The sequence below is a fragment of the Phaseolus vulgaris genome, chromosome 5, assembly GCF_000499845.2.
Source record: "Phaseolus vulgaris cultivar G19833 chromosome 5, P. vulgaris v2.0, whole genome shotgun sequence".
Lineage (NCBI taxonomy): Eukaryota > Viridiplantae > Streptophyta > Magnoliopsida > Fabales > Fabaceae > Phaseolus > Phaseolus vulgaris.
This window is the reverse complement of record NC_023755.2, coordinates 28,234,254-28,253,024: the sequence shown is the minus strand read 5'-3', so window position 1 is coordinate 28,253,024 and position 18,771 is coordinate 28,234,254. Positions and strand designations below refer to the sequence as shown.

At 44.5% G+C, this 18,771-nt stretch overlaps 2 protein-coding genes across 2 annotated transcripts; one reads left to right on the top strand and one right to left on the bottom strand.

Annotated features, from left to right (window-relative positions):
- The first annotated feature begins 6,529 nt into the window (after window positions 1–6,529).
- Window positions 6,530–7,033, top strand: LOC137834244 (uncharacterized). The gene has a single exon (XM_068642306.1). It carries the CDS (start codon window positions 6,530–6,532, stop codon window positions 7,031–7,033), a length of 504 nt encoding a protein of 167 aa, XP_068498407.1.
- Window positions 7,034–14,500: 7,467 nt separating this feature from the next.
- Window positions 14,501–15,700, bottom strand: LOC137834243 (uncharacterized). The gene has a single exon (XM_068642305.1). It carries the CDS (start codon window positions 15,698–15,700, stop codon window positions 14,501–14,503), a length of 1,200 nt encoding a protein of 399 aa, XP_068498406.1.
- Between the last annotated feature and the right edge of the window lie 3,071 nt (window positions 15,701–18,771).

The following is an 18,771-nucleotide window of genomic DNA, read 5'->3' as shown; positions in this document are numbered from 1 at the left end:
TTTACCAAGCTTCTAAGTAAAGCAGGTGATGTCACTCCTCGACATGAACTTGTTGTTGATCCTGTGCTGGAAGTAGAAGTTGTTGAACCTATGAATGAAGATCGTGTTGTAGGTCCTTCAAAGAGAAACAAGAAAAGAGATCGAGGTTGCAAGAGATCTCATTCATCTTCTCGGCATCATCGTCATGCTGAAGGAGGTTCATGACAACCTCTCCCAGAATCAATCTTTGCTGCTACCACTAAATTTTCAAAATTTGTTCAAACTTCTGTCAATGAATCATCGTATAATATGTTGAAGACGACTGATGCTGCAACTTTGGCTGATTCTATTATTGAGCTTTCAAGTCGAACTCTTCTAATTGGAAAAATGATGAAGACCAAAAGTGCAAATAGCATCTCGTTCGCCGAAGTTGAGAAGATGAAAAATGAACTTGCTAAAGCACATGAGAATATCAAGTCTTTGACTCTTCAAGTGAAAGAAATAGATGCATTGAATACTCAGAATCGAAAAAGAGAATCTTGAAAATAAGATTACTGAGTTAAATGCCGAGAAGTTGAAGAGTGACGAAGAAAAAACACAACTTCAAAATGAAAGTCAACTCTTGAAGGAAAAATTGTTGGAGTTGTCTACTGCCAAAGAAACTGATAAGAGCAACCATCAAACTCATGGAGAAAGAAATAAATCAATTAAAGGTGAGCGTGTTTGAAGCCGAAAGTTTTATCTTGGAACAACATTAACTAGGTTTTGAGAAAGCTCTTCAACAAGCCAAATATTTTTACAAGATCCCTATTGATGAAGGAAAATTTGATGTTAAAAAAGAATTTTACAATAGTGAACTAATTCCAGTCAACAAGATTCCGGAAGAGAATGGAGAAGATGTTAACGTCGTGAGTTAAATGAATATGAGCTCAATTTTTTTGTTATAGTTATCGGTTAGTTTATCGGGAATTAAACTATTTTGAACGCCACTATGGCTAATGTATTTACTTCTGCTTATTAAATATAAAATTTTTTGGGCCTTTCGGTTATTGCTTTCGGTTCTACATTTCTTTGATTATACTGAATTATTTGACTAAATCAATTAAGAATAACTCTCGGTTATACTTTTCGTTTCTTAATTAATGTAGTTGATTTTCAAAACATACGTTTTACTATATTCAATTACCTTTGGGTTATACTTCTCAAATATCATGATAAAAAGCGCAAGGATTGATAAGTGTTTTCTTGCACTTAATAAGCTTTCGGTCGTACCTCTCAAGTTAGTTAATTAAGTTATAGTATTGTTTTACTACATATAAGAACCTTTCGGGTAAATTTTTTTTTAATTTGTGAATTCAAATTCCTAACTTACCTTTAGATGTTCTCGATGACACCTTTCGGTTAATACGTGATTTGTTATCATGAGTCATGAATAATTTGAAATTGAAAAATATTATAATATTGGGTGGGTTTCACCTGTAATGAAATCATCCAAGCTCAATTGATTTTCGGAATGTTTTTATTTTGGCAGGGTTTCATTTATTTTGAAATCGTCCATGACCAAAATGTTGTGATATTTTTCTCGGCAGGGTTTCACCTAGAGTGAAGATATTTGTAAGCAGAATTTTATTGAGACTAATTTTTCTACTAGCACAAAATCTTCATTATGTAATAAGTTTATACACAGTTCCTTACATCTTTCAACTTAAATAAAACTTTAAATGACTTGCATTCCATGTTCTCGATAGTACCTTCTAACGTTTCCAACCTGTAAGCTCCATTCTTTAGGTTTTCTAAAACTCTAAAAGGACCTTCTCAATTTGATGCTAACTTTCCTTGTTGTGGGTCCTTTCGAGCATCAATCCGCATTCTCCAAACCAAATCGCCTTCATTAAAACTTCTTGGCTTTACTTTCGCATTAAACCTCTTAGTTGCTCTTCTTTTTACTGCTGCTTCTTTTATTTTTGCTCTTTCTCTAAGTTCTTCAATGAGATCAAGATCAGTCCTTAAGCATTCATTGTTGATATTTCAGTCTTCTATTTGCCTTCGCAATGTTGGTTCATTAACTTCTATTGGTAGCATTGCATCAGTACTATACGTAAGGTTAAATGGTGTTTCACCAGTTGAAGTTTGTGGTGTACACCTATATGCCCATAATATCTCTGATAATTTCTCTGCCCATAATCCTTTCGCACTTCCTAATCTTTTCTTTAGTTGTCCGAGAATAACTTTATTTGCTGCTTCTGCTTGTCCATTTGTTTGTGGATGTTCAACTGAAGCTGTTGTGGACTTGATCCCTAAATCTGATACTCCCCTTGAATATGTCCCACTGAAAGTTGAAAATCACTTTTGCATATTACACTATCAACTCCCATGTCTCTGGCTAAAAGTAGTCCTGCAATGAGAGCTTCGTACTCGTCTTGATTGTTGGATGTTTTGAACTCAAGTCTCAATGCCATTTCTACTTGGAAATTATCTGGTCCTTCAAGTACTATCCCTGCTCCGCTTCCTTTTTTATTTGACGAGCCATCCACATGTAATGTGCACTCTTCCTATTGTGTTGTTGTTGGCATTTGAATAATGAAATCTGCAAGAGATTGTGCCTTGAATGCTCCTTTCGGTTCGTATTTGATTCCAAATTTTGAAAGCTGCATCGACCATGTAACCATTCTACCTGCAAGTTCTGGTTTTCTTAAGATTTTAGATATTGGATAATCTGTTCTCACAATTACCTGATGATTATGAAAATATGGTCGAAAACGTCTTGCTGCGTACACCAATGTTAAGGCTATTTTTTCAACTAAGGGGTATCTGGTTTCGGCATTTTGGAGGGATCTACTTACAAAGTATATTGGTTTTTGTTCTGGATTTTCTTGGATTAAAGCTGCTCCTATGATTTCATGTGAGGTTGCTAAGTAAACTATGATGGGTTGGGTTGGCACAGGTTTAACTAAAATAGGTGGTTCGGCTATCATACTCTTTATTTGAGAAAATGCTCGCTCACATTCTTCACTCCATTCAAAGGTTTCAGATTTTTTCAACAATCTCACTATTGGTTGTTCTCTCGGTCAGAATTGGTAAAAATCTTGCCAACGAATTCAACTTCCCCACCAATCTTTGTACTTCTTTCAAGTTTGTTGGACTTCTCATCTTCATTATTGCTTCACATTTATCAGGGTTTGCTTCAATGCCTCTATTGGTTAGCATAAAACCTAAAAATTTCCCCCCTCTCACACCGAAAACACACTTTTCTGGATTCAAACATATGTTATATTTTCTTATTCACGCAACTACTTCTTCAAGATCTTCCACATGTCACTGCACTTCACAGGATTTAACGATCATATCATCAACATAAACTTCCATATTCTTTCCAATTTGTTCTTTAAACACCTTTTCCATCAACCTTTGATATGTTGCTCTAGCGTTTTTTTAAACCAAAAGGCATAACTTTATAACAGTAATTGGCTATATCGGTGGTGAAAGTTGTGTTAGGAATTTCTGGTCTATACATCTGTATTTGGTTATAACCTGAATAAGCATCAAGAAAACATATCATCTCCTGGCCAGATGCTCCATCAACCAATCGGTCAATACTTGGTAGTGAATATGAATCTTTTGGACATGCTTTGTTTAAATAAGTATAATCAGTACACATTCTCCATTTCCCATTTGGTTTCTTAACAAGCACCACATTAGATAACCATGTTGTATATTGGGCCTCCTGAATGAAACCAACTTGCATTAACTTCTCAATTTCTTCAATTGTTGTTGTTCGTCTTTCTTCGCACAATTTTCTTCGTTTTTGTGATACCGGTTTTGCTCCTTGACAGACAGATAACTTGTGGGAAATTACTTCTGGGTCTATTCCTGGAATATCAGTTGCTTTCCATGCGAACAAATCTTTGCTTCTACGCAATACCACAATCAGCTTGTTCAGTAAATCTTCAGGCATACTTCCACCTATGTATGTACATTGTTTCTCATTTTCTCCTAGCACAATAGATGTTGTTTCCTCTTTTGGTTCCTATTCTTGCCGGTTGACCGAAAAGATCTTCGTGCGTTGCTTTGACTCGCAAACAAGGACTCCTTCGTCTTCAACTCAGATCTTCATCCTACTCCGCCGTGAGTACCTGAAATAGAGTGAGCAAAGGGCGCCCTCGCGGCCGTTTGCACTCCGACGATCAAGTCAACAAGCAGAAAACACTAAACACCTCCGTATCGGAGCACCGTAACGGAATGCTCTGAAGGTGTGTAACTGAATTGTAACTAACTTCTCTCTCTCTCTCCAATCACTCGTGCATACAGTGAGTAAGCGAGCAAATGATTAAAGTGTGTGTAAACTGTGTGAAAACGTACCTCACTAAGCTTTCAGAGAAGCTTATATACCTTGGGTTTCAGTGCTTACTGCCACGTGGCCTTTCTGACTTAACCGCAACTCCACGTGGAAGGCCTTATGACGCTGTAACCCAACTTAGGGAAATTCTAGCGTGTAAGTCTTCCTTCCTCGAAGTGCATCTGGCGCAAGGGGTGACTACCTCGGTGCCAACTCATGCCCCCCAGCCTCTAGTCACTCGCCCTGGGAGTGTATCAGCCCTCCTCTCGTACCACGCACATGGATTACCCCTGGGCGTGGCCCTCTCCCGGGTCGTATCTATCCCAGGGATTCTCCAAAGGTGATGTGGGTACTTCACGAGTCAGGTTACTCTCTACTGGTATTGGGGATTTGGCCTTGAAGCCACATTTCTCTTTCCCTTATTACTGCTTTGAGGTACTGGGGCCTGAGGCCTCCTCGTCCGTACCGTGGCCTCTCGTTGGGACGCCCCCTCCACGGTCTTCCCTTCCCATGGGTATCAGAGGGTGTCACCATCTGAGCCGAAACATACCCTCAGAATAACGGGTTGTGCCTTTAGGATGGAAGACGCTCCAACCCGTCGACGCCCATACCTGGCGACGCCTATGCCTAGCGACGCCTATACCTGGCGACGCCCAAAGCGGTCAACATGCTGACTTTCCTCCTTGGTGGTCCCCACCATATGTTTGACTTTGACCTTGGTCAACGCCCGGGGACGGGTCGGTACACAAGCCCCCAGTCTTGAGCTGACAACTGTTTTTAGTGAAAAGACTAAGACTAGGGCCTCGCCCTACCGTCCACATGGCGCTCTGATGACGTGACATTCTCTGAGCTGGTGACGTGACACTCTCTGCGCTGTTGATGTGACACCTTAAGTCACGCTTTAATCTCTTGACACGTGGCCCAATCGCACGACCAACACTTAACGCCTCTCGTGCTCCTCAAGTTTACGTTATATCTTTCAAAAATGCACGCTCCCAGTTACTGTTTCATCACTTTTCGCATTCCTCAACACTGTTTGTCTTCTTGAAGCTCTCTCTGCGTTCTCTCTTCACACCTCAAGCCTTCATCAATCCAATCACTCAAAGGTATGATTTTTCTCCTTCGATGGCTCTTTCTCTTGATTTTCTGTGTTAATATTACTGCCTGGGTCTGTTTATCTTCTTCGCATTCACACTTTCCTTCCTTATTTCTCTATTTCCCCTCTTCTCAATCTCTAGCGTGGGTAGGGTTTTTCCTAGGGTTTCTTCCCCTTTTTCACCTTAACCCTCATTTGCTAAACCCTTTCTCTTCTTCATTCTTCAGCTTTTCTCAATGGCGCGTACTAAAACGATTGCCAACCCTCCACCTCCCAGGGTCTACTACAGAGCCCTATACCCTTGGGTCCCTGACGAGTTGCTTTCTGAGTGCTCAAGCCTAACCTCCATGAAGGATTGAAGGGACCACGTTGGCGACCCGAGCGTCTACCAGCACCGCGCCTTCGCTAGGAGGCAGGACGTGGACATATCTGTGTGCTCCTGCACCCCAGACGAACCTGTCTTCGGGGACGAGAGGTCGAACAACGGGGTACCCTTCTTTTTCTTCTACCAAACTGTATTTAAACGCATAGGAATGCGTTTTCCTTTTTCTGGGTTCGAGAGGGAGCTTCTCACTGAGATCAATGTCACCTCAGCCCAGCTACATCCCAATAGTTGGGCGTTCGTCAAGGCTTTCGGTATCTTGTGCGGGTACTTCGGGCAACCTCCCTCCGTCGACATCTTCCTACATTTCTTCGAAGTCAAGAAACAAGGGAAAAGCCTCTGGGTGAACTTCAGTGGCATTGTTGGGCGAGTCCTCTTCTCCCTATTCCAACAATCCTACAAAGGCTGGAGGGGAAAGTTCTTCAAGGTGTGCTGCACTGAGCACGACCACTCTGCGCTGGATGGCTTCCCCCTAAGTCCTTAGATGAGTTGCCCTCGACTGATCGAGAGGTTTATCAGATTCTGGCTAGCGTGGGGGTCCTTGATACCTCTAGGCTGATAGCTCGTGAATACGATGTTGAGGCCCTCACCAAATACATAAGTATGGGAACCACTCCTCATTCAACTGTCTTGATTTCTGCTTTTGCTTGTTTGTGAATTATCTATTTACTTCATGTTTTTAACTTAGCTTGTGTCTAACCCTTGCTCTGTTTGCTTTTTTGGTGCAAATTCTAAAATGGATAGGAACAAGAGACTGAGGCTCGCCCAAGCTTTAAAGACCAAGGGCGAAGCTACATCCAAAGGAGCTGGGGACTCCACACGCCCAACCTCCGAAACTGCTCCCACCTCCTCCACCTCTTGCCCCCAAAACCCATCTCAAACAACACCTCCCCAAACACTTCCCTCTCCAACTCGCACCCCAAACTCTCCACCTCCTATAGCGGCCGTGCCCCTCGCCTTGGTCGAGACTGCCACGACACCTGCCCCCCTTGACAAAGGCAAAGGGGTGGTGGTGTTGCCTTCAGACGACGAGGGAGGCTCTGCTGAAGGGCAAGTTTTCAAAAGAAGGAGAACCACCAAGGTTTTCACCTCCACATCTTCTTCCACCCATGGTGCCGAATCACTAAGGGAGAACCCTCCAAGCGCCACCTCACCTCCACAACAACTGGCTTTGGACGATGGGGTCGTGTCTGAACCTGCTCCAACCGCACCTGCACCAGAGCTTCCACCACCAGTCTAAGAAATGCCGAGGGGTTAGTTTCACAAGGTTTCTCTAGGGGGCCAATCCGAGGGGGCTAAGAAGGAGGGTATGAACTTCTACCTTGGTGCCTTCATGGCCTGTGCCAACTCTTGGTGCGATCAGGCCAGGGCCAAGGCTAGCGAGGTCTCTACCCTTCAAGCTCTTGAAAAGGAGTGCGCCTCGCTGAAAGAGGAAAAACGCTGCTGGGAGCGCCAAGAGGAGGCCTACAAGTACTCCTTAAAGGTGGCTCAGAAGGCAAAGGAGGAGGCCAGTAAGAGGTTACATTAAGCAGGGCAGGCCCATGCCGAACTTCTAGGGCAGGTCGTGCCTCTTCGTGTGTAGGTAGTAGACCTCAAAGCCGTCGTCGAAGCTTCCAAAGCCCAACATAAGAAACTCAAAGACCACTGCGTCGATCGAGAGCTGAAGCTGGCCAAAACTGAGGCGACACTCAAGGCTAAGACTAAGGAGTGTGATCTTCTTGAAGCTAAGGTCAAGGCCTCTGACTTGCTTGAAGCCGAGCTGCGGGCGGAGCTGGTCAAAGCCTTCGCGACAAAAGATGAGGAGCTGGCCTCTCAAGCTGCACACTTTAAGAAAACGGAAGAAGATCTGGTCCAAGACGTCGCGGGTGCGTTTGCCGACGGGTTTGCTGAGGCCCTTGCCCAAGCGGCTTGCGCGAACCCGGGGATCGACGTCTCCGAGTGTAGCCCGATGAACGAAATAGTAGAAGGCAAAATAATGCCTATAGAAGCTCATGAGGATTAGCCTCTTTTATGACTTTGTAATTTCTGTGAACACCTTCTTCTACATACTTTGAATATAATTGATCTTTGTAATTGCTGTGAACTCCTTCTTCTGCATACTTTGAATATAATTGATTACTCTGGCTTCATACTCTTGTACATTCTTTTCTGCTCTTACTGCTTTTAATAACTTGTATATAGGCTTTATTCACTGTCGCCTCTTCCTGCTTTGGGCTACGCTTTCTTTTTGCTCTTCGAATTTCTTCTGCTTCTTTTGACTTGTAATAATTTCAACATGATCTTTACTTACTCTTCTTAGGCCCTGAGGCACTTACTGCCAAAGGTGCTACCGGCCTCGTCATCGTTTAAAGATGAAGGAGGGCTCATCTCTTCTATGGCCTCGACATCGCTCGAGGGCGAGGGAGGACTTAGTTCTTCTGTGGCCTTGACATCGCTTGAGGGCGAGAAGGACTTATCTTGGCTGAAGCCTGCTTACCTGCACTGGGTGTCCACGCTCGAGGAGAGACCTGCTGAACGCAAGGTTGTATCCTCCTCAGCGTGTCTAAACACTTGGGACTAAGTCGCACTTTGGTGCCCACGCCCGAGGAGAGGCCTGCCCGAAGGCAACGTCGTTTCGTCCCTGGAGTGTCTAAAAACACCAAGGCGATCAGTGTTCTTGGTGCCCACGCCCGAGGAGAGGCATGCTGAAAGCAGTGTCGTATCGTCCATGGTGTGTCCCGAAGGAATCCGTTAACCCCTGCCCAGGGACTAAACGCCCGGATTTTAACTTTACTATATGTACCTTTCAAACCTGACGCCTACACCCGAAGAGTGCGCTCCCGCCACTCCCTTTCGGGTGTTTATACGTCCAAGTTGGTTCGTTCGCTTGGTGCCCACACCCAGAGGAGATATCCACGTCCCTCCTGCTGAGGTGTCTAAACACCATGGCGGCGAGTTCGTTTCTTAATGAACCACGCCCCTTCCTTTTAACGTTTCTTTACATTGCGAGAAAAGGAAAGGTGAGACAATGTATTCTTGAACTTCTTTTTTACTTGGGTGACCTCATTAAAAAACCCCCGAGAGGTAAAAAGAGTGTCCCCTTTTAAAACTGTGTTCTACATAGTGTTTTTAACTGAAATAAAACATTAAATTGGCTGCGTTACAGCTGCGTGGAATGGGGCCTCCTTCCAGAGTCTTAAGCTTGTACGAACCGTTCCCCTTAGCCTCGGTTACTCTAAAGGGCCCGGTCCACTTGGGAGATAACTTGTTCTCCAACTCATATGGATGGGCCTTGCGCATGACCAGGTCAGCTACTTGGAATTGCCGCGGCTTCACCTTAGAACTGTACTGATGCTCCACCCTTCTCTTCACAGCTTCAGCCTTTATTCTCGCCTCTTCTCTGGCCTCGTCCAACAGGTATAAATTCACCCTTATTTCCTTGTTGGACTCTTCTGCCACAAAGCTTTGGAAACGGGGCGAGCTCTCATGAATCTCCACTGGGATCATGGCGTCTGACCCGTACACTAGGCTGAACGACGTCTCCATGGTGGAAGATTGAGGCGTGGTGTGGTAAGCCCATACGATCCTTGGTACTTCTTCTGCCCAAGCCCCTTTAGCTTTCTCAAGTCTTCGCTTCAACCTCCTTAACAAAATTCTGTTTGCGGACTCCACCTGTCCGTTCGTTTGGGGGTGTTCGACAGACGCGAACACCTGTTTGATGCCTACTTCTGAGCACAACTTACCCATTTGCAGGCGGGAAAACTGGGTGCCATTATCTGAAATCAGACGCCTCGGCACACCGAAGCGGCACACAATATTCTTCCACACGAAATGTTGTACCTTATGTGCAGTGATCTGCGCCACTGGTTCTGCCTCTATCCACTTCATGAAGTACTCAATGGCGACTATCAAGTACTTCATCTGCCTTATCGCCAAAGGGAAAGGCCCCAGAATGTCAATTCCCCATGTGTGGAAAGGCCACGGGCTATAAATCGACCTCAACTCTTTTGGAGGCGCCTTGTGCCAGTCAGCGTGCATCTAACACTGCTTGCATCGCTGGGCGTACCTCACGCAATCCTCCCTTACTAACGGCCAATAAAACCCTGCACGGATCACCTTGGATGCCAATGATCTCCCCCCTACGTGGCTTCCGCAGATCCCTTCGTGGAGTTCCGACATTATCCTCGTGCACTCGTCGCCGCTCACACATGTCAGAATCGGGTGCGTGAACCCGTGCCTGAATAGCGCTCCATCGATGAGAGTGTACCTTGCAGAGTTTCTCTTTATCCTCTTGCCCTCTCCAGCCTCCGCTGGGAGAATCCCATCTGCAATGTATCTCCTATAAGGCGTCATCCATGTATCCCCTTCTTCCAAGATGCACACCTGCACATGATCCTCCTCTTCGGGCGAGGCCGCATAAACGCTGACGCTGGGGACCCTCGCTGTGTCTTGAATCAAAGACCGATGACTCCTCGACTTTCCTCTCGTCGAGCTGATATGGAGGACATCCACCCTATTATCTGCTACAAACTTTCGCGGCGTCTTGAGGGTTTCCTGGATGACTGTCCTCTACCTTCCCCCCTTGCCTGAGCTGGCCAGCTTGGCGAGCAGGTCAGCACGGGCATTCTGTTCTCTTGGGACATGCACCAGCTCAAACGCAGCGAAAGCTCCCTTCAACACTTGGACGAACCTCAGATACGCAGCCATCTGCGGGTCCTTTGCTTGATACTCCCCAATCACCTGCCCTGTGATCAGCTGAGTCACTCTTCGCCAAGAGGCTTTGCGCACCCATCTCCTTGGCTAAGAGCATTCCAGCGATCAAAGCTTCGCACTCAGCCTGGTTATTGCTTGCCTTGAAGGCGAACCGCAGGGCTTGCTCAATCAACACCCCGTTGGGCCCCTCCAAGATTATCTTGACGCCACTTCCCTGTTGGTTGGAGGACCCATCCACTGAAAGCATCCACTGTGACCCTAGCTCCACCTCCTGGGGGACGCCTCCCGGTGAGAGCTCTGCGACGAAGTCTGCATAAACTTGCCCTTTGATGGATCCCCTGGGCTCGTACTGAATATCGAACTCTGACAGCTCCACTGCCAAGTGAACTATCCTCCCAACGACATCTGGCTTCTGCAATACCTTCTGAATGGGGAGGTCCGTCATCACCACCACCGTAAAGCTATGAAAATAGTGACGGAGCCTCCTGGCTGAGGCCTCCCCATGTGCTTCTTCCAAGGTGCGGCTTCCCTGGGCATTTCCTCCGCGGGTATGGCCTCGATGGGTGTAGCTTTGACAGGCATCGCCTGTTCCATGGGCTCTACCTCCGCGGGCGTCGCCTCTTCCAAGGGCTCTACCTCCATAGGCGTATCTGAAGTGGGCGAGCGTTCCATCACCATGATCACCCCCCTTTTTGTTTTTAGGCTATTCTCATAGCATTTCCAGGCCTCCTCCTGATCTGACTTGATCACGATCACCCTGCCACTAAGATCTGGCAACTTCATCATCATGTGGCGCGGGAGACCACTGCCCTTAGCCTATTTAGCGCAGGCCTACCCAACAAAATGTTGTAGGCTGAATTGGCATTCACAACTAAGTATCAAATGCTCTCGGTACGTGACACCGTTCCCTCAGTAAACGTCGTCCTTAGCTCCAGGTAGCCACGTACCTCCACTTGGTTCCCTGCGAACCCATACAAACATCCAGTGTATGGCCTTAGCAGGTCAGGGGACAACTGCAGCTTGTTGAAGGTGGACCAGAACATGACATTTGCGGAACTGCCCCGGTCCACGAGAACTCGGTGCACCCTTCTCCTAACGATGACAACCGAAATGACGACAGGGTCATTATCATGTGGGACGACATTGCGCAGGTTAGCCTTCGTGAACACAAGGTCTGACTCCCACGCGTCATCCAACCCTTCCTTCAGCTATGGAATTAACTGACCTCACATACCTCTTGCGCTGAGAGACAGTGGGCCCTCCTCCTGAGAAGCCACCAGAGATGGTGTGCACTTCTCCGTGGATCGGCATCTCATGCGCCTGATCCTCCTCTGGCACCGTCAAGGCCGCGACAGTAGAAGACCCGACCAGATAATCCTTCAGAAAACCATTCTTCACCAGCTCATCCAACTGATGGCCCAACACAAAGCAGTTGTTGATGTGATGCCCAAACGCCTGGTGGAACTCGCACCACGAGTCTTTGTGAGGTCCCAACACTTTGTCAGTCTTCACTGGTGGCCTCAGCCTATCTGCAATGTTAGGCACAACTATGAGATCTTTCAGCTCTACTACGAAATTGTGCCTCAGCGGCCTATTCCCCTCCCTCGCCGACCTATTTCACTCTGCTCGCCCCCTAACCTGGGGCCTCCTCGCCTCGTATGGGCGCTTCCTGTCCTGACTCTTCCTCCTCGTCGCGACCTTGTTGACCCTAGCGGGCTGTGCACGCGACGATGCTCTTGGGCATGCGGGTGCAACACTTGTGCGCTTCTCGCATACCTCGCCCTCAGTGGCGATGTGTTCCACGGTGCGGCGCCTAATCTCAGCAAAGGTTCGGGGGCGGCTACGGATGATTGACTCACAGAATGGTCTAGGGCACATCCCCTTCCTGAATGCATATACACTCATCGGCTCCTCCGTGGTGCCAACCTTCACCACTTGCGCCCCGAAGCGGTTGATGTATTCCTTCAAGGTTTCGCCTTGATACTACTTTACGTCAAACAAATTGTACGATACCGGTGGCGGAGCCCAGTTTGCTATGTACTGTTCACGAAACAGCTGTGAGAGCTGTGCGAAAGAAGTGATGTGGCCGTTTAGATGGCTGACAAACCAGTCCATGGCCATTCCAGTCAACGTGCTCATGAAGAGCTTGCATCTTATAGTGTCGGAGCCGCCTTCTAGCATCATCTGCATGTGGAACGCAGTGAGACGTGCCTCGGGATCCTCCATTCCCGTGAAAGTTACCTTAGGACCCACGAACGTGTGAGGGATCACCGCCTCAATGATCGACTACGAGAAAGGTGTGGAGAACTCCCTCGGTGGAGTGAAGCACTCACGATCATCTGCATCACGTAGCCTTGAGTTGTTGCGCAACCCACGACGCAAATCCTCATTCACACGACATAACTCCTCATTTCTCTCCTGAGACGCCGCGAGGTCCGCATGCATGCGCTCCTGCTTTGCCTTCGATACGGCCATAGGCTCCTAAAGGCCCTACATGATCTCCATGACCTGCTGCAAGGTCATATCATCACTCTCAGCGCACGTCGAACTTTGCCTGTTTGTCCTCATTTTCTACGGTTTCTTTGAAATCTTCAGACTGTTACGGTGGTTCATGACAACTCTTTCGGTGAAAACGAACGGTAGAAACTTCAAGAAAACGAAGAACAAATGGTTGGAAACGATCAAGATCGAAGAAAACGATGGAAACTGCGTTGTACTGACGAAACAATCGGCGAAAACTCAAACAAACTACGAACAAACGGTGGAAACTGAGCAGACTTCCACGATAGACGATGAACTGAACTGAATTTCAACAACGAACAACGAGAACTTGAACTGAACCGAAAGCGATCGGTGAAACTGCGTAAACTTTACGATGAACGGTGGATCTTGGAAGATTCTTGAAGAACTCTATCGAAAACTGCTACTGGACCTCTTTACACTTGCGGTGGGACTTGATGTTTTAGACCTGCCCCACGGTGGGCACCAAATGTTCCTTCCAGTTGACCGAAAAGATCTTCGTGCATTGCTTTGACTCGCGAACAAGGACTCCTTCGTCTTCAACTCAGATCTTCACCCTACTCCGCCTTGAGTACCTGAAATAGAGTGATCAAAGGGCGCCCTCGCGGCCGTTTGCACTCCGACGATCAAGTCAGCAAGCAGAAAACACCAAACACCTCCGTATCGGAGCATCGTAACTAAATGCTCTAAAGGTGTGTAACTGAATTGTAACTAACTTCTCTCTCTCTCTCCAATCACTCGTGCGTACAGTGAGTATGCGAGTAAATGATTAGAGTGTGTGTAAACTGTGTGAAAACGTACCTCACTAAGCTTTCAGAGAAGCTTATATACCTTGGGTTTCAGTGCTTACTGCCACGTGGCCTTTTTGACTTAACCGCAACTCCACGTGGCCTTTTTGACTTAACCGCAACTCCACGTGGAAGGCCTTACGACGCTGTAACCCAACTTAGGGAAATTCCAATGTGTAAGTCTTCCTTCCTCGAAGTGCATCTGGCGCAAGGGGTGACTACCTGGGTGCCAACTCATGCCCCCCAGCCTCTAGTCACTCACCCTGGGAGTGTATCAGCCCTCCTCTCGTACCACGCACTTGGATTACCCCTGGGCGTGGCCCAATCCCGGGTCGTATCTATCCCAGGGATTCTCCAAAGGTGATGTGGGTACTTCACGAGTCAGGTTACTCCCTACTGGTACTGGGGATATGGCCTTGAAACCACCTTTCTCTTTCCCTTATTGTTGTTCTGAGGTACTGGGGCCTGAGGCCTCCTCGTCCGTACCGTGGCCTCTCGCTAGGACACCCCCTCCACGGTCTTCCCTTCCCATGGGTATCGGAGGGTGTCACCACCTGAGTCGAAACATGCCCTCAGAATAACGGGTCGTGCCTTTAGGATGGAAGACGCTCCAACCTGTCGACGCCCAAAGCGGTCAACATGCTGACTTTCAACATGCTGACTTTCCTCTTTGGTGGTCCTCACCATATGTTTGACTTTGACCTTGGTCAACGCCCGGGGACGGGTCGGTATAGTTCCAACCTCTCGTCATTCATTCTTGGATCTAAATTCACCATGGCCTCCATATGTTTGCCATCTTCTCTATCTGTCCTTAAAGTCATCTTCAAGCCTTCTGCATAACACTCTCTGGCATCTCTTTGATTAACATAAATAGTTGTTATTTCACCCTTCTCGGTTGGGAATTTCATGGCTAAATGTGGCGTTGAAACTATTGCTCCCAATTTGTTTAGAGAAGACCTTCCCAACAACACATTATATGACGTACAAGCATCTACTACCAAATACTTGATTTTAATTTTCCTTGTTGCACTTCCTCTTCTAAATGTTGTCACCAAGTCAATATACCCCTTTATACTCACCCTTTCACCCGAGAAGCCAATGATTTGCTCTCGGAAAGGCACCATATCTTCCTCTCTCAAATGTAATAATCTCTTAAAAGTATCCCAAAATAATATACCAACTGAGCTTCCTTGATCTACCAGAGTTTTCATAACTACATACTCCGTTATTTCTACTGTTATTACCATTGAATCATCATGATCGGGATTGATCTCTTGAAAATCTTCATCTGTAAAAAGCATTGGTGGCAAAGTTCTTCTTTTAAAAACATGATTGACTGTTCTGACACTTCTCCAATATTGTTTTCTTGCTGACGATGACTCCTTCCCAGAAAATCCTCCCAAAATTGTGTTAATGAAACCTCTCACTGGTCTTCCTAGACTTCTTTCTCTACTTCTTCTTGCTAATTGTATATTTTGGTAACCCCTTTGATTTCTTCCTTCCGGTCTACCTCCTCTTCTTTCATCTCTTCTCTCTACTCTTCTATTGTCTTTTCTTTCAAACCTCTCTGATCTCATTTCTCCTAATTCTCCACCTCTTAGTTCTTTATCAGGACTTTGCCTCATTCTTACATTTCCACTCCTGACGAAACATCTTAATTGTCCGGCTTGAATTAACTCTTCTATTCTATCCTTCAACCCAATACATTCTTCTATATGATGACCATGATTTTTATGATACTCACAGTGTTTGCTATGATCTGCTCTCTCAAGTGTTCTTGCTTTTCTTGGGGGTGGTATGATTTCTATTGCCATTGCTTCTTGTAAAATTCTTGTCCTGTTGGTATTCAATGGTGTATATTGTTGGAATTTTCGGCTTTGAAATTCCTCTTTTGCTCTTCTAGCCATAGGTTCGCTTTCTCTTTCCACTCCTCTTTTTTCACTTCCATATGTTCTTGCTTGATTACAAAATTCTCTCAATTTTTCCCATCTGCATAAACTTTGATTCTCGTTGCCTTAATTCATCAAGTTAGTTGCAGGCTTTTTACAAAGACTGTCGGCAAACGGTCCTGGTTTCAGTGTTGTTATCATGTGATGCATTTTGACTTCCGGGCTAAGATTTCTTATGCCCAAAGCCATCTTTCCAAATCGTTCCATGAACTTTCTCAAAGATTCTCCCCTTTCTTGCCTTATATTTACCAATGCAATTGATGTTAAATGATGATGTCGACTAGTTGCAAACTGAGCTCCAAACTTTTCAACCAATGTATAAAAGCAATCAATACACAAAGGTGGTAGACACGTAAACCAACTTAGTGCTGCTCCTTTCAATGTTGTTGGAAACACTCGACACATTATAGCATCATTCCACGTGTATAGACTAATCTGAGTTGTATATATTGCAATATGCTCATCAGAGGATCTGTGCTTCCATCATATTTGTCAATGGTTAAATTTTTTCAATTATACGGTAACGGGGTATCCACTATAAAATCATATAATGGATGTTTTCTAGAAGATATTCCAGTAAAAGCTCTAGAGGTCTCAGGTAATCTTCTCCTTGTTTGGAAACTTTCAATATTATGAACTCTTTCATTTGCTGGTATTCTTGGCTGAACAGTCTCAAAAGATGAATTCAAAACTTTTTCTTCTTGTAACTTTCTTTTCATATGTGCATTTTATGCTTTCAACATACTTAACTCTTCTTCATTACATTTTTTTAACATTTCAAATTCTTTTTGTAATTGTATTAACATTGCCATTGACATCATATTATGGTTGTCTTCCTGCTCTCCACCCTACTATTCTCTTCGACTCATCTTGGCTTCAACTTCTTTAACTATTTCTCGACCCCACAGTGGGCGTAAAATGTTCTTACAACAGGGACCGAGAACACTCAAATAAGTTGACAAGATCAACTTCTTCAACTTATCTTCCGGTTTTGGGCTTTGGGCTTCTCTCCAGGTAGGGCTCTCGGCTTCTCCTCCTCACGGATAGGTGTGTATACCTGCAAGGCGCTCCAATGCCAAAGTCATAAGTAGTTTAATGTTCATCAAATAAAATTTACTCTACCTTACCTCTTGCCCTAATCCTCTATTTATAGGGTTTTCTTATTGGGCTTATATCTTATTTGGACTTTTCTTTCTGCACTACTTTATTATTTTACACACACCCATTAATTTGGTCTCTTATTGAATTGGGTCTTGCTACAGTGATTATATATGTATGTTTATTTTATTCTTTTATATATGTAGTTCTCGGCACAACCTCTCGCTTAAACCTTTCGGTCCTATCAGTACACCTTATAATAAGGATTAAAAATTAATTTAATCCCTTTTAGTTTTTAAAAATTTAATTTGATCTCAAACTACTTTTCAAACATAATATGTCGATAGACTGACGACCTTAAGTGGGTGATGTTGACTCACAAAGCGGTGCACATGAGTTAATTTGGAACATATGAGGGAGATTTGCCCCTTTTACATATTCATTATTTACATTTCTTAACCCCTTTATCTTTCACAATCTTCAAGAATTGATTTCTCACCAATGTATGCAGTTAAGTCACAATTTTTTCTTGACTTTTTTTAGTTTTTCATCCCAATTTCATGCACCCCTCTAACATTATTTGAAATTTCCTCCACTTTCCATGATCGAGATCTCAAGTTTCACCCTATGTTCATCCATCATTCTTCCCTTCAAGAAAAACTTCATTGATTTTCCTTCCTTAATGAGTTTTGTCTAAAACTTCAAAATTTACCGTTTTCACCTTGAGGGTGGCCATGCTGAAGGTGAAACTTGTTGATCAAGAGTGATCATGTTCTCTGAAGAATCCAAATCCAAGGTGTTTGATGAAAGGCTGGTGTTGCTACTGTGTTTAGGTGGGATCTGGGTAAAATAAAGTGTGATCCACTCCTTTGTTGAATCTAAAACTGATGTGATTTAAAACCTTTTTGAAATTAAGTGTTTTCCAACTAAGTGAAAAATAACCTGTTGTTTTGTCAAATCAACCGGTTGTTTTGCTCTTAGGAGTTTTGAAAAAGGTTGAAAACTATTTTGGCTTGGTTGACTTAACTGTCAAGCCAAACAATCGGTTGTTTCGTGGTTTCAACCAATTGTTTCTATGAAAATCCTAACAGAATTCAGTTTTGAATGGTGAATCTGCTTTAAATGTTTTCTAACTGAATACGCTCCTTCATTAATTGCTTTGACCAATCTTTGGAAAATATAAATGGTTGGTTTGTGTTTTCAAATAAGTAAGACACAGTTTTGAGAAATTCAGTTTGACAGATTTGATTCTAAGATTTCAAGATTCACATCAAGCTTTGGGTTTTCAAGAGAGAGTGGAATACGATTGCAATTGTATTCAATTCAGATTGTACTGTGCTCATGTGTAATCCTTTCTAAACCTATTGTATTTTTGGTGTTGTGTTGCCAAGGAGTATTGTGTGTTCTTGAGGTGTTCAAGATCAATACTCTTGGTGTGGTTTGCCAAAAGTAGTGTGTTTCTTGAAGGGTTCAAGGTCACTACTTTGGTGGTTTGTGTTTTGTAATCTGGTTTGATTGCTTAGTGGATTACCCAGTGGTATTCTGGAGACTGGAGGTAGCTTTTGGCTTAAGAGTGAACCAATATAAACTGTTTGTGTATTTTTCTCTTACTCTTAACTCATTTAAATTCTCTTTTAAGCTTAACTGATATAAACAACCGATTGTTTCGAAGAAATAACTAATTATTTTTCTGTTGCTTTACTGTATAACTGCTTAAGTTCTTGGCTACCTTGATTCTTGTTCTGGATTTACACAAAGAAGTTCATTAAACTAGAAAAAGTTTTCAACCTCTTAAACAATTCACCCCTCTCGTTTAAGGCCATATATTCTAACAAAACTTTTGGTCACTTCGAACGTTGCGAAATGGACATCCTCACCCATATTTTTTTGGTGAGCATAGTGTTGATAATAAAACCTCCGGTGCCATCAAG

Bases quoted from the DNA above. Each gene is read 5' to 3' on its own strand.
- LOC137834244 (XM_068642306.1), top strand. From the start codon at position 6,530: ATGGATAGGAACAAGAGACTGAGGCTCGCCCAAGCTTTAAAGACCAAG.
- LOC137834243 (XM_068642305.1), bottom strand. From the start codon at position 15,700: ATGGCTAGAAGAGCAAAAGAGGAATTTCAAAGCCGAAAATTCCAACAA.